Consider the following 15,590-nt stretch of genomic DNA (forward strand, 5'->3'; position numbering starts at 1 on the left):
CAACTCTTTGCCAGATTCATGTTACAGAAATTGGATCTAAAGTAGAATTAAATTCTATGACTTGTAAATAAACACCCCTCCTCCACCTTGCCAATGTCTAACAGAAGAGATGAGAAATGTCTCCTATGCCTTTTAAGTGCTTAATTTTTTTTTTTTTTTTTCCAAATGGTTTTACAGAACAACAGCTGGGAATTCTGTGATAAGTACTAAGGAAATAACAAGTGTCTCGATTTTTTTTTTTTAATCTCTCTCTCTCTCAGTAATCCAAAGAGATTTGCAGATTTTATCCTAATACAACTCTGGAAATATCTCCATCAGTGTGTTAAGGGCAGGTGTGATTAGTCTCATCTTAGAGATAAAGAAACTAGAGAGGAAAGAAGGGACCAGCCTTTCTCAAGTTGACTCAGCAAGTCAGCAGGTAAGACCCAACAAAACCAGGGAAATTAATTGCCAAACTTTCAAACCTTGCTTGCCACCTGATTTGTGAGGGTAAATTTAAAAAAAAAAAAAAAAAAACAAGAAAGAAAGAAAGAAAAAGAAATGGAGGGAGGGAGAGGGGAGAGAGAGGATAAAAAAGTACCTCACTTTGTTTGAGGAAGCAATGTTAGAAAGAAGTCACTCATAGACAAAGGATTTTAAAGAGAGAAGTCCAACAGGCTATCATTAAAATGTATTTTGGAGGAGTGTAGTTGCTCAAAAGAGAAATTTCCAGTGCACTGTGGAGTTTTCTTTAAAGTGTTAATATCTTATCACAATTATGCTTCCATTTGTTTTTCCTAAAATGCATAGGGAAAAACATCTGAAAGGGCATACACCAAAATGTTGAGAATAAATTGTAGGTGAACTTATCTTGATTTTGCTTCTGCCTTTTCTCAGTTTCTCTATTGAATATATATGTGTTACTTGTATTTTTTTAGAGTTGTTAAACAAATGTTCTATTTTCTTGTGATGCTTATTGCTCTATCGAGATTCAAAGAAAGAGCAATTGGACATAGGAACCAAATACTTCAGCTGCTCAGTGGGCGCATGTCTTGGCTGTGAGCGTGATGGATGCCAATTCCTGGGTTGCCCCCTACCCCATCACCCTCCAGACCTGCTGACTGAAGAGGGCTGGAAACAGTCTCAGAATCCACAAGCTCTCAAGGTGATTCTTTTATAACCAATCCAGGGACACCTTGAAAAACACTCTGCTACGCCTTACTCCTTATCGAGAAGATATCTCTTCTAAAGGTTACAAAATGCTCAGTGTGTTGAATATGGATAAATGTGGGAAAACCAAGTGCCACCTTGGTCTGCCTCCAAACAACTGAAAGCATTTTTAACAGTTCTGAATAAAACATGCCCTCGCAGCTGCGGCCTCAGGCCCCAGCTCCTCACTTCTGTACCTCTACGTTTGTGCCAAGCACATTTTGCCATCCAAAGAGTGGCCCACAGCCACTCTTATTATAGCAGCATTACCTGGGAACTTGTTAGAAATGCAGACTATCCAATGGCACCCTAGACCTCCAGAGTCAGAACCTACATTTTAACAGAATTTCAGAAGTATTGGAGGAAAACCTAGAGCCACTGGAAATGAGGGCCACCGTCCCCAGTTACACTCTCCAGACAGTCCCCTACTCAGACCCCCGTGGGCAGACCCTAAACAAGCGCAGCAAGTTCTCCTTGACCACCAAAGTGCACGCCTGCAGGAGCCTGACCTTGGTCGGGGGTTCAGAGGCCTGCTCAAGGGCATCCTTCCTGTGTTAGACGTGCTTGTTGTCTTTGTCTCACGCCAGCCGGCTTCCTCCGATGGTCTCCCTCACCCGACCAGCCTAGGAGCCGAAGAACGCTGTTGGGAGTGAGGTGCTGTGACTAAGCAGCCTCCGTCCATTCATTTCCTTAGCCCCCTCCTTCCGGCCTTCTAGAAAAACTCAGACAGTTTAAGTCATCCTTACCATCATATTAATAAACGTGGCAGTGTGAGGGCAGAAACACAGGAAAAGACCAAGATGAGAAGGAAAAACAAAAGCCAACACCACACACGAATACAGCACACACAGAGACTAGTCTCTGCAAAGCCGGATATTTCTCTTTCTTGCCTAGCAGGATATGGCATCTCCGGCACTTTTTTCTTCCTATTTGTGCTCTTTTCTCTTTTCCTTTTTAAATAGACACATTTCAAATGTCAGTGGGTGATAGTGGGGCCAAGTCAAATTGGATTCAGGAGACCAAATAGCAAAAGGGTTTGATCTCTGCAGCTGCGTCTTCAAGGGAGGCTCCAGGAGAGGGACCAGTGGGGGTGAGCAGCCGATAAGCTCAAGTGGGCATTCATTGTGCTAACTGGGGCTCCCTCTCAGTTTAACCTTTATTTACAGACTTGAACTGAAACTGTCGGCTTGAAAAGAAAAGTAGTCTTTCCCCCTCTTCCCCTCCTCCCCTCCCCCTATCCCCAGAGGGGATGGAAAAGAATCAAGGCAGAGGTTAAGTGAAGGAGACAATGAAAAAGGAGGGATTCCTTATCTAAAATCTGAGTGACTGACAGTGAGTGGCAGCTCTATGGCCAGTTTTCGTGGTTTTTTTGTTTTTTTTTTTTTTTACACCTTCCTCCAGAAATCCCAAGAGAGAGACTTAGTTATATTGGTCCCCACCTTTCCAAGTCAGCTAAATGGAAAATTAGACTCCAAACGTGTCCCTACCCCCGAAGGGGCCAGGCCTAATCAGATATCCTCTCAGAGGGACTGCACGTCCAGGGACATCTCATATTTTAGGCAAGTAATTCAGACTTACTTTCCTAATGCCTTACTGAATCTTGTCATCACAGCAGCCAAGTAAAAATTATATCTATGTGCCGTGTGGAGCTGTAAATCCTGAGCTGCATTCTCAGTCATTCCATATTTCAAGGCAGGGAAGCTTATTTCTACAAGGCCGTTAATAACTGAAATGACTGCGTAAGGAAGGGGAAAGTTCGTGTCTATTGGCACCTTCACAGATCCGTCCTGGGGGCGGGAGGGGAGCCTGTGGGCACCCTCTTTTCATGGAACTTGCAGCTGGAACTGTTCTGTGATCCAGCAGAATGTCCAGGGAAGGAGGCCCCAGGATTCCTGTCTGAATGGAGACAGGAGGTGCGTCTTTGTTTTCTACGAGAGACTGAATGGCCTTTCAGTTTTAAAATAACCCTGGGAATCACTGAGGTTTGCCCGAGGGCAGTTGGAGCTCGAGGAAGGGAAGTGTACCACCAGGCCAGAGCATGTAACAAGAATGGAATTGAAGACACTGGAGAAAAGCTAAGCATCTGGAGAAAAGGCTGACTTCTTGGGTAGGTTACTGAGTAAGGCCAGGTGAGCCCAGCCAGATACCGGACAAAAAGGAATGTCTGGTGTGACCCAGGGGAGCCTTCCCCAGATCCCATAGGAAAACTGGAAACCAAGATGGGCTCTCCCATGGTCGGTCCCCCATCCCCCCATCCCCATGATTCACAGTGCTGAAGCCTCAGAATGGCCCAATGTTATAACAGGAGAGGATAAGAAAGAAGACAAAAGGAGGGAAATGATGGAAGGGATGGGGGTGAGGAGGGAGGAGAAGATAGAGAAGCAGCAGAGGAAAATAAAGGGGGAAGAAATCTATTTAACCTGGGGCTTTCCAGCTTTATTAGACTATGAAGTCATTTTCCCCTCATTATTTCTGTTATCATTACACTGATTTATGTGGGGTTCACATAAAGTGTCCCTAAAGGGACACTCATTAAGGGAATTAATTCTACATCTTATCAACATTTTTTCTTTTATTCTAAAAAGTATAAAAACTATAGTGTATAATGTATACTATAGTGTATACTAAAAACTATAGTATAAAAACTATATATCAATTTATTTGAAGCAGGATCTGCCTGCTTGTGTGTGTATGTTTAGGTCACTTAGCTCATATTCTCACAACAATGTGTTAGATTTTCCCATAACAACTGCTCAGTTAAATATCAAGTACTGACCAGTTTGGGTTACTCAGGTGGCCCTAGTGGTAAAGAACCTACCTGCCAATGCAGGAGATGTAAGAGACTTGGGTTCGATCTCTGGGTCGGGAAGATCCCCTAGAGAAGGGCGTGGCAACCCACTCCAGTATTCTTGCCTGGAGAATCCCATGGGCAGAGGAGCCTGGTGCGCTACCGTCCATGGGGTCGCAAAGAGTCAGACACAACTGAAGGGTCTTAGCACGCATGCATGACCAGTTAACATTAGAGTGTGAAACACACAATTCACATTAAAGTATAATACATATTAATTAATGTTTCTGCATGCTCCTTTTATTCTGTGTGCGGGCTCTTTTCAGGGTTAAGTATTTAATTAATTAAAGCTTTCTGTACTGACCAGAGGTGTTCCCCTTGAAACGTTTGCTTAGTCAGGGATAGCAGACCTGGCAGCTCCAGCCTAGTGTCTCTCACTCTCTAGCTGTGTGACCTTTGACAAGTCCATTAGCCTCTCTGGGCCTCAGTTCCTTCAGTGGTAGGATGAGAGTATTGAACCAGATAATCTCTGAGGCCTATTCAGTGTCAACAATTATATTTCAAACCATCCTCATAGCAAACCTCACTAACCATTACTGCGTCTCTATGATCTAAATATTAGACTTGTAAAATGTGAACCGATTTAATTTACTAAAAGCCTTTAATCAAGACCAAAACCTTTTACTTAAACAATTAGAAAACAATTAGCTGGGGAAATAGAAACAATTTTAATTTGCTAAATGGGCTTCCTCCCTCCTAATAGATATGGATAAGACCCTAACTAATGCTTCTGACCACATGGAAACCACACGGGCATCGCAGAGGCTGTGGGCAGAGGCGCGGGCTGGCTTGATTTTCTATTAGGGAAGTGAAAGGCGCTCACATTAACCTCAGTCGTCTTGCTGTGATTCATGTTTAAACATACGCCTAATGTTTGTGGGCCTTAGTGCTCCCTAATCATTGATCTGTCTTGATGCTTAAGTGCAGATGGATCTTGCACAAGCCCGAGACCATGCACACCTTTGTCATCAAGTCTCTCAAACCAGCATGAATTGCTGTGCCTCTTCTCAAGACCAAACCCGTCCAACATGCTTCCAAGCACATTGCGATACCCAGCAAGAGCCTCCTTAATTAATGAAATGTGAGAGCATCTGGCCCCAAATTCCAGTAAATTTCAGCTAGAAAACTGCTTGATTACATAGTGTTCAAAGGGATCAATCAATAGGCAACCCTTCCATTTTCAGCACTACGTAATCGCAGTAATAGAGACCACACTTCGTAAACTACTCTTATTTAACAGAAAGTAATTTCTCCTTCCATTCATAACACAAAATGGAGCAGTCTCCATTTTAGAAGTTAATTCAGGCTAGTTCCTCTCATTTTTTGTTCCTTTACCCTCATCCTCTTTGAAATACACTTAATCTTGGGCAAGTCATTCTATCCCTCTCAGCCTCTGTTTTCCATTTAGAAAGCAAATCAAGGATTGCACCGTTTCCATTTTAGAAGCTCTTTTAGATTTTATTTTGTTTTCCCTTGCTGCTGCTGCTAAGTTGCTTCAGTCGTGTCTGACTCTGTGTGACCCCATAGACGGCAGCCTACCAGGCACCCCCTTCCCTGGGATTCTCCAGGCAAGGACACTGGAGTGGGCTGCCATTTCCTTCTCCAATGCATGAAAGTGAAAAGTAAAAGTGAAGTCGCTCAGTCGTGTCCAGCTGTTAATGACCCCATGGACTGCAGCCCACCAGGCTCCTCCGTCCAGGATTTTCTAGGCAAGAGTACTGGAGTGGGGTGCCATTGCCTTCTCCATTGTTTTCCCTTACCCTCTCAAAATACACATCTTTTGTTATTTTGGGCAAGTTTCTCACCACTCTGGGCCTTAGTTTTCTCTTTGGTAGAATGAGGAGATAGATGCTCTGTGGTCTCTCCAGCTCTATAGAGCAGAGGGTGATGGGGTGATTTCTCACTCAAACATGGTGAGCTAGGGAACCAGCTTGTTCTGTTGTCTCTCCTTTTACATTACTTTTCTGCCCATTTCTAACTTCTATGTCCTCCTCTTTTTTCCTCCTCCCTGGCCTACATCTCAGATTCAGTCCAAGGAGGGCTAAGAACACTCATATGTGAAGAGTAGCTCTATAATTCACCAGGCATACGGCCTGAAGCAGATCTCTGAGGCCCTTTGAACCAGTTTCCAAGTTCATAAAATGTAACGATCACAGAAGCACCTATCTCACAGAATTGTTGGAAAGATTCAGTGGCTGAGCTCATGTGAAGTAGTTAAAACAGTGTCTGGTTCCATAAATGTTGGCTTCTATCATTCCGTTTGGACTAGATTGTTGGATTGGCTATTGCGAAGTCAATTTGCATGAGCAGGAAGATAAGAGAACTTCTGGTTGAGGAGAGGTTTGAGGGAGCGTGGGAAGTGTGGGAGGGGGGCCCCACTTGGGTGGGAAGGTAACCCAAGTGTCTGTGTCCAGAGTCAGCCCTTCAGTCAACCTCACAGAGGCCCATGGTAAGAGAGGATGCAGCCAGTAATGGAATGTGAGGGCACATAGAGCTCCTCTGAGACAAAGCACGACCCAGAGTGAGCAAGAAGTCTTCTTGACACTTCTATACAGAACACACGATTGCTTTGTGCAGTGAGCCCTGAAGAGAACCCAACAGACCCTGGACATCACAAGGATGGGAACTTGAGGAGTTCCCTGAGACAAAGCATGGCCCAAGTGAGAAGTCTTCCTGACACTTCTATACAGACCATGCAATTGCACATGTACAGTGAGTCCTAAAGAGAACCCAACAGACCCTGGACACCACCAGGATGAGAACTTGAAGGGCACCTTGAGAGAATTCCATCAGGACAGATGTCAGCTTTCCCTTGGGGGACACCAGCCCCCTGGGTGATCCTGAGGAATTACATAAGCTGGGATATCACGAAAGCAGAAGCTGCGTGTACATGAGCCAAGGGTGAGAGGAAGAGAGATGCCTCTTGATGTCTTTCTGACTTTCAGGGAGGGCAATTGTGCATAGGACAGAAGTCCTCACATGCAGGTAAGGAAACATGTGTCAGTGAAACTGGGACCCATAGGTGCGCATGCATCCATGAGGACAGGAGAATGTCAAGTAGCACTCATATAAGATGTGGGCTGTTCCCGAGCTAGATGTACATCAGCACGTGAACTACATACCAACCATAGCCTCCACTACCAGAACCACCACTCCCACCTTTTCTGAACCAAAGGTGGGACACCTGATGGAAATGACAGCGTGATCACTGATAAAGCCAACTGAAAAACGTGACTTAAAACTGCAGCCAAGGACTTCTCGGGTGGTACAGAAGATAAGAATCTGCCTGCCAAGGCAGGGAACATGGGTTCAATCCCTGGTCCGTGAAGACTGCACACGCCCCAGGCAACTAAAGCGCACGCGCTGCAGCTGCTGAAGGCTGCACACCTAGAGCCCATGCTCCGCAAGGAGAGAAACCACAACAGTGAGAAGCCTCTCCGCAACTAGACAAAGCTGGCACGCCGCACCCAAAACCCAGCGCAGCACTTCCCCCGCCAAGAAAAGAAAGAAACTGCAGCCATTTCCACCCACTAAACGTTCACCCCTTCTGGGTGCAGACAGTGATGGGCAACCTGTGTGACCGGTCTCCTCTAGGGAGAACCCTCACCTCTGGGTGAGAACAGAGACATTAGGGATCTTCCTGCAGCTAAGCACATCTAAAGACGGAGGGGCTGAGCTGGGCATACCTGGGTCCTTCTCCCAAAGTTACCAAGTCAGGGGAAGGAGAGATGCCCGGACTGTTACTTGAAGTTTTCTCCACATAGAAACACTAAAGTGGGGAGATGGGGTGTCCACCTCGACTACCTTACCTGGGGTCACAGACTCAAATACTTCCCCATAGTGTGGCTATGTGAACATAAGCGTGTAAAGAGATCAAGAGCAGCAGTGGGCACATGTAGGGTCTGGGAGAAGAGGGGGCAGGGTCAGAGGTTGTGTTTAGGGAGCAGGAACACCCACCACCCCACCCAAGGTAGTGCCCCTACTCATCTCTGGCCAGTTGTAGGACCAGCAACAGGCTGGGCTTCTGAATGAGGATTCTTTCTTAAACAATGAAACTTCTGATTATTAAATGATGACACAGAATTCAGCCTCACATGGTCCATCTGAGAGCTGCCAGCTTGTGGCCTACTTTATAGTAATAAGGTAATGGCCTGGGAAAGGATGAATTTCAGGAAAAATGGAAAACCAAACCTGAAGCCATTTGCTCTCTCTAGTAACAGCAGAAGAGAAAGGAGGGCTATTTCCTCAATAATAAACAGGAAGAGCTGGGGCACTGAGGCCCAAAGACAGGGTCTCACTGGTACTCCCAAGGCTGGGGCATCTGAGAGATTGCTTTGTGGTCCCAGTGGGAGGACTATAGCCCTTGATCCACAAATATGGGAGGATGAAAGGCTCCCATCCAGGAAAAAGGGAGATCCTGCCAGAATCCGCCTTGTTCTCCAAGACCACGCCCTCTACTGTTCTCAGTCCCTTCAAACGCCTAAGGAGAGGCAAGCCCAGCCGCCAAGTGAGTCACCCAGTCTGGGAGGACGACTTTCTTCCGTCCTCGCTTCCCTTTGGCTCGCTTCCCCTCAGTAATTGTTTCCAGGGCCGGCGCTGGGGGCAGACACCATCCGAAAGGCCTGCTCTGTTCCTCCCTCCCTGTCTTGAATGGGCCTCACAGGCTGCCCTGTGTTGCTAGTGCCCATTCATCTGGAACTAGCTGTTCACAGCCCCAGCTTAAAAGGCCTTTCATCCACTCATTATTCCTCCACCAAAGCCTCAAACGGGAGGAGACTTCAAAGTATGAGGGCCAAGCTTGATTTCCAGTCTGCGGCAGCTCTCCCGCAAGCAAAGATGAGGGAAAGGCAGCCCACTGTCCACGGGTTCTACCTGGTCCGGCAGAGTTGTCATCTGTCCCTAGTAACACTCAGTCAGCTGGGTCCCTTCCCCTTTTGGACCTTCCCATTGTTGTGTCTCACAGAAACAAAGGCTTCAGAGGAAGGCTCTCCCACAGTTCTGAGTCACCCCGCTTGCTTGTTGAGTATCACCTCTGGCAGCACAAGCTGAAATGCTCCGCCTTGGGGTGCCCAGTGAGTTGTGTCTTGAAACAAGAGGCCCCTGGCACAGCTCCTGGATTTCTCCCTCTTGTCCTCCTCTTCTTCCTCTGATTTCATTCCTGATCAGAACCATATTTCTAAAATGAGCCCTGAATAACAAGTGGAATGGCAAAGTGGTCATTTCCCCATTGTGATTTTAAAGGTCATGCCAAAGCCAAACAGTCTTTTTTTTTTTTTTTTTCCTAGTTATTAAACTGAGGTTGGGATGTACTTTTGTAGTTTATGGATCTTTGAGCATTTGTTGTATGGTCCTCAAGTCCCAATAGACCCAAATGTAAACCTAGGCTTCTTCCTTCCTGACCATAGCCACCTCATTTTCTTGAATGAGAGACACCCGAGCTGGTTGGGCAATATTCCTAGACAGAAACATTCTTAGTCTGGCAACCTCCTATACCAAACCTTAATGAAAAGTCTTGTGAGGCTTTGAGCAGAGGCCTGCAAGCTGTCCACTGACTGAGCTTAGGCCTGGTGGAATCTTCAGCAACCAATATCTGACCTGTTTGTTAAACTGAGACTTGAAGGTAGCCAGTCACTTAACAGAAATTTACTGTGTGCCTCATGAGCCAACTAGAGACTGGAACACAGACCTTCGACTTCTTTCGTATATTTGTCCCTACCCTGAACCCACCCCACCCCACATCCTAAATCTAGCCCTTAGAATTTCTACTTGGGAATACCCACTGACCTTGAATTATACAGCCCTCCCTTGCCACAGAACAGTTACTATATACTTCTAGCACAAGCTAAAAATGCCCCAAGTCCTGAGGACATTCAGCACTATGACTCTCTGCCCAGGCTTCAACCACCAGTGTTTCTCCATTAAAGGCAACAGTTCTGTCCCCAGGAGTCCAGCCAGGCCCACAGTGAAGGGAAGGTCCTAACGTCCCCATCTACTTCTATTGCCTTTTGTCTCACACCAGTTTAGATGATTTGACTTGAGGAGACAACTCTAGAGAAAGGGGTGAGAATTCAGCCCTTAGCTCCAAGACTTAAATTGACAAGAGTGTTTCGTGCATTTCATGAGCTGGCAATCAGTCCCCTTCAGCTTTTCAGCGAGTGTGTCCAAGCCAGTCTAAACCATTGTTTGATAAGTTTAGAGCTTAGACTTATGAGTGGGAGGGACTAGAGTCTATGTTCTCAAATGGTATGGGAATTGAGTGTTCAGCTCAGAGGTGGATCTGGGAGGGACACTCAAATTACCAGATATACACTGCACAGTGTTGTGATAATTTTATTCAAAGACTTATTCTTGGAAAAGCAGTTCATCAATAGAGATATTGCAGATTTAGAATGCAATATGCTTCATTAGTTGTTAAACTAGAATTTGAGTCTTGACCAAAAAAAAAAAAAAAAATTACAGGCCAATATCTTTGATGAATCTAGATGCAAAAATTCTCAACAAAATACTAGCAAACCAAACCCAATGACACATAAGATCATATATCACAACCAAGTGGGATTCACCGCAAGGATGGTTCAACACACACAAATCAATGTGATATACCACATCAACAAAAAAGACAAAAAACACATCATCATCTCAATAGATGCAGAAAAACCATTTGACAAAAATTCAACATCTACTCATGGTAAAAATTCTTACCAAAGTAGGTATAGTATTCAGTTCAGTTCATTTCAGTTGCTCAGTCGTGTCTGACTCTTTGTGACCTCATGAATCGCAGCACACCAGGCCTCCCTGTCCATCACCAACTCCTGGAGTTCACCCAGAATCACGTCCATCGAGTCAGTGATGCCATCCAGCCATCTCATCCTCTGTCATCCCCTTCTCCTCCTGCCCCCAATCCCTCCCACCATCAGAGTCTTTTCCAATGAGTCAACTCTTCACATGAGGTGGCCAAAGTACTGGAGTTTCAGCTTCAGCATCATTCCTTCCAAAGAAATCCCAGGGTTGATCTCCTTCAGAATGGACTGGTTGGATCTCCTTGCAGTCCAAGGGACTCTCAAGAGTCTTCTCCAACACCACAGTTCAAAAGCATCAATTCTTCGGTGCTCAGCCTTCTTCACAGTCCAACTCTCACATCCATACATGACTACTGGGAAAACCATAACCTTGACTAGACAGACCTTTTTTGGCAAAGTAATGTCTCTGCTTTTCAATATGCTATCTAAGTTGGTCATAACTTTCCTTCCAAGAAGTAACCGTCTTTTAATTTCATGGCTACAGTCACCATCTGCAGTGATTTTGGAGCCCCAAAAAATAAAGTCTGACACTGTTTCCACTGTTTCCCATCTATTTCCCATGAAGTGATGGGACCAGATGCCATGATCTTAGCATAGTATATACTATATACTACAGTCCAACTCTATGTGACCCCATGGACTTCAGCCCAACAGGTTCCTCTGTCCATGGAATTCTCCAGGCAAGAATACTGAAGTGGGTTGCCATTTCCCTCTCCAAAAGTAGGTATAGAGGGAACATATCTCAGTATAGAAAGGCTATTTATGCTGTACAGAAATCAGTTGCATTTCTTTACACTAACAACAAAATATCAAAAAGGGGATGTTAAAAAAAAAAAACTATTAAAATTGTGCCCCTCAAAATAAAGTACTTAGGGAATAAACTTGACCAAGCAGGTGAAAGAATGATATGCTAAGAACTATAAAACATTAATAAAGGAAACTGAAGACAATTCAAAGAAATGGGGAGATAGCCCATGCTCTTGGGTTGGAAAAATTCATGTAATGTTGTTAAACTGGTCACAATACTCAAAGCAATCTACAGACTTAATGTAATCCCCACAAAATTATCCATGTCATTTTTCATAGAACTAGAACAAATAATCCTAAAATTTATATAGAATCATAACAGCCCCAGAAGCGCCAAAGCAATCCTGAAGAAAAAAAATGAAGAAGGAAGAATAACCCTGCCGGACTTTAGATAATACTGCAAAGGTACATCTATCAAAATATAATGGTATTGGCACAAAAACAGGCGTATGTATCAATGGAACAGAATAGAGAGCCCAGAAATAAACCCGTACACCTATGGTTAGTTACTCTTCAACAAAAGAGGCAAGAATATACAATGAGAAAAAATAGTCTTTTTCCAAGTGGTGTTGGAAAACTTGGACAGTCATATGTAAGTCAATGAAGTTAGAACACATCTTCTCACCATACATAAAAATAAACTCAAAAATGGCTTAAAGACTTAAACATAAGACATGACACCATAAAACTTCTAAAAGAGATCTAGGCAAAACATTCTGAAATAAATTGTATTGACACCAGTGTTTTCTTAGGTCTCCCAAGGCCAAAGGGAAAAAAGGAAAAAACAAATGAGATGTAATCAAACACACAGCAAAGGAAGCTATAAACAAAATGGAAAGATAACCTACAGACTGAGAGAAAATATTTGCAAAGTATGCAATCGACAATGGCTTAATTTCCAAAATAAGTAAACAGCTCAAGCAGCTCAATTATCAGGAAAAAAAATCAGAAACTGAACGGAAGATCTAAATAAACATTTCTCCAAAGACATACAGATGGCTGAAAAGTACATGAAAACATTGCTAATTATTAGAGAAATGCAAATTTAATCTACAATGAAATACTACCTCACACTGATCAGAATGGCCATCATTAAAAACTGCACAAATAACAAATGCTGGAGAGGATGTGGAGAAATGGGAAGACTCTTTCACTGTTGATGAGAATGTAAGTTGGTACAACCTCTATGGAAAACACTATAGAGGCTTCTCAGAAAACTAAAAATAGAATTACCATATGGGCATATGTCCAGACAAAACTATAGTTCAAAAGGATACAGGCATCCCTATGTTCATAGCAGCACTATTCATAATATCCAAGACATGGAAACAATCTTAGGGTTGTACATATGTCCATCAACAGATGAATAAATAAAGGTATGGTACCTGTATATGATACAATATTACTCAGCCATAAAAAAGAATCAAATGATGCCATTTACAGCAATATGGATGCAACTAGAGATTACCATATTAAGTGAAGTCAGTCAAAAAGAGAGACAAATGCCACATGATATCATTTATATGTGGAACTAAAATATGGCACAAATGAACCTATCTATAAAAAAGAAAACAGACTTAGGAACATAGCGAACAGACTGAAGGTTGGCAAGGGGGAAGAGGCTGGGGGAGGGATGGAATGGGAGGTTGAGTTTAGCAAATGTAAGTTTTATATATAGCATGAATAAACAACAAGGTCCTAGTGTATATCACAGGGAGCTATATTCAATACTCTGTGATAAACTATAACAGAAAACTATATTACAAACTAGAATGTGTATAATGCATAACTGAATCACTTTGCTCTACAGTGGAAATGAACAAAACCTTGTAAATAAACTATCCTTCAGTTAAAATAAGTAATTCTCTAATTTAAAAAAAATAACAATAATTTGAGTCTTGAAAGATGTTTTCCTGCTTGGGGCAGAAGATCCAAGAAAAGCACTTGGACCCCCCAGGCCCGCTCAGCTGCTTTGCTTTGCCCCAGGGTGAGAAGTCTGGGAAAGCTTGATAATCAGGTTGATCACAGAAACCTGTTCCAACTCTCAGAGTCTAAAAGTACCTCCTCCTTTTCTTTCCTGGGGCACTTATTCTTTCCAGAGGTGAAACAAAGACATTCCATCAGGTAAAAACTACTTCTCCCCATGTTCCTGTGGTTCCATTCAAACAAAGAGCCACCCAGGTGAGACACCACGAGGACTGTGCATTCAAGGACACATAAAGCCCTGGGTGGTGAGTCACCAAGGTCGCTGGAACCAGGGCTTCTGCTCACCATCGTCTGACATCACTTCATGAAGAGCTACCACTTCTAGTTGTGTGACCTTGGGCACACCCCTTAATCTTGGCTGTGTCTCTGCTCCCTCATCAGCAGAATGGGGATAATGATAGAAAGCACCTCTTTTGGATGTTAGAGGATTGCCTGCGTCTGTACAAAGTGCTGGGAGAAGTACCTGGCATACATCTTTATAAAAGTGTTTTGATGACTAAACAAAAGTTAGTTTGGATCTACTCCTTTCTCAAGATAGTTTAAATTTTTTCGTTACAATAAAAAGCCTGCCTTTACTTACCGCTCCCACAAGAATTTCTGCAGCAATTATATGGATGAATGGTAAGACAGGGTTCTTATTGCCTGTCACCATCAACACTTTTTCCTCTCCTTACAGGGTAAGGAATTTGCATATTATCTTGCACTAGTTACTCTAAGCAAAGCTGGCCTTATTAGCAAAAGAAAGATGTGTTTGACATATAGATGCTTGTGATAGGCTTGAATAATGACCTCCAAAAAACGTCCACATCATAATCCCCAAAACCTGTGAATATGTAACGTTATATGGTGGATGTGATGAAGTTAAGGAATTTGAGATGGGGAGATTATCCTGGTGGGCCCAGTGTAATCATCAGCATCTTTATACAAAGAAGGCAGGAGGTCAGAGAGGAGAGATGCTGCATTGCTGACCTTGAAGATGGAGGGAGGGAATGCAAATCAAAGAATGGTGGCAGGCTTTAGAAGCTGTCAAATGCCAGGAAACAAATTCTCTCCTGAAGTCTTTAGAAGGAACGCAGCCTGATTTTAGACTTCTGATCTCCAGAACTAGAAGATAGTAAATTTGTGTTGCTTTAATATACTAACTTTGTATTTATTTCTTACAGTAACAACTGGGAAATAATACAGTGTACCAAACATTTTTTTCCAGATGGAACCTGGAAAGTTCAGAGGCCTTGACCTTGCAGCAAGGTGTCCAGAGTGAACTGTAGCAGAAGAGGCAAAAGAACTCAAGACAACTTTTTTTAAAAAAAGAATGATTTGGCATCATCCTCTGGACTCTGTTTCATGATCAACTAAGAACAAGCTCATTTACCATCTGGTCACGAATTGTACCTGCAGGTGTTTCCAAACATAGCAGGAAATTTTTTCCTTAGAACATACTTGAAAAGTTCTCAAGTTTTTTTTGTTGTGCCATTTGTCCCATTGTCGACTGTTGCCTGAATCTTTTCTTTACATTTTTACTCATTTATATAATAGTGCTGACAATCACACAGCAGTGCTATCTTGTGCTATCTTGTCCCTCATAACAATGAATTTCCAAAGGGCCAACACCAAGGATTATTCTTGTTCTTACCTACCCTGCTCCCCATCCCATCGGGCCTAGACCATTTATTGAGCTGTTGTTATTGCTAGAGCTGTGCAGACACTTCCATTTACATTACTTCCCATAATCTCCACTATAAACTCAAGTGCTTTGTCCAGGGCCCTACAAATACTAAAGTGAGAGAACCCCAGCTCCATACTCTTTCCAAACCATCACATTGAATTATAGCAAATGAGAGCACTGGAGTGCTCTCTGGTTGGAGCCTTAGCTCTTTCACTTATTACTAGATGCACCTTGTCACCATTCGAGTGTCTGTTGTGCGTGTGTGCTAAATCACTTCAGGTGTGTCCAAATCTTT

General features: G+C 43.5%; 1 protein-coding gene across 1 annotated transcript in view; it reads left to right on the top strand.

Moving 5' to 3' along the window:
* Positions 1-15,092, top strand: part of PARD3B (par-3 family cell polarity regulator beta) — a 1,199,064-nt gene extending 1,183,972 nt beyond the window's left edge. Inside the window, exon 24 of the mRNA XM_060410277.1 lies at positions 14,837-15,092. Within this exon, the coding sequence (XP_060266260.1) occupies positions 14,837-14,897 (61 nt within the window). The 3' untranslated portion in view covers positions 14,898-15,092. The remainder of the gene's footprint in view (positions 1-14,836) is intronic.
* The last annotated feature ends 498 nt before the right edge of the window (positions 15,093-15,590 follow it).

Source organism: Ovis aries, chromosome 2 (genome assembly GCF_016772045.2).
Source record: "Ovis aries strain OAR_USU_Benz2616 breed Rambouillet chromosome 2, ARS-UI_Ramb_v3.0, whole genome shotgun sequence".
Taxonomy (NCBI): Eukaryota; Metazoa; Chordata; class Mammalia; order Artiodactyla; family Bovidae; genus Ovis; species Ovis aries.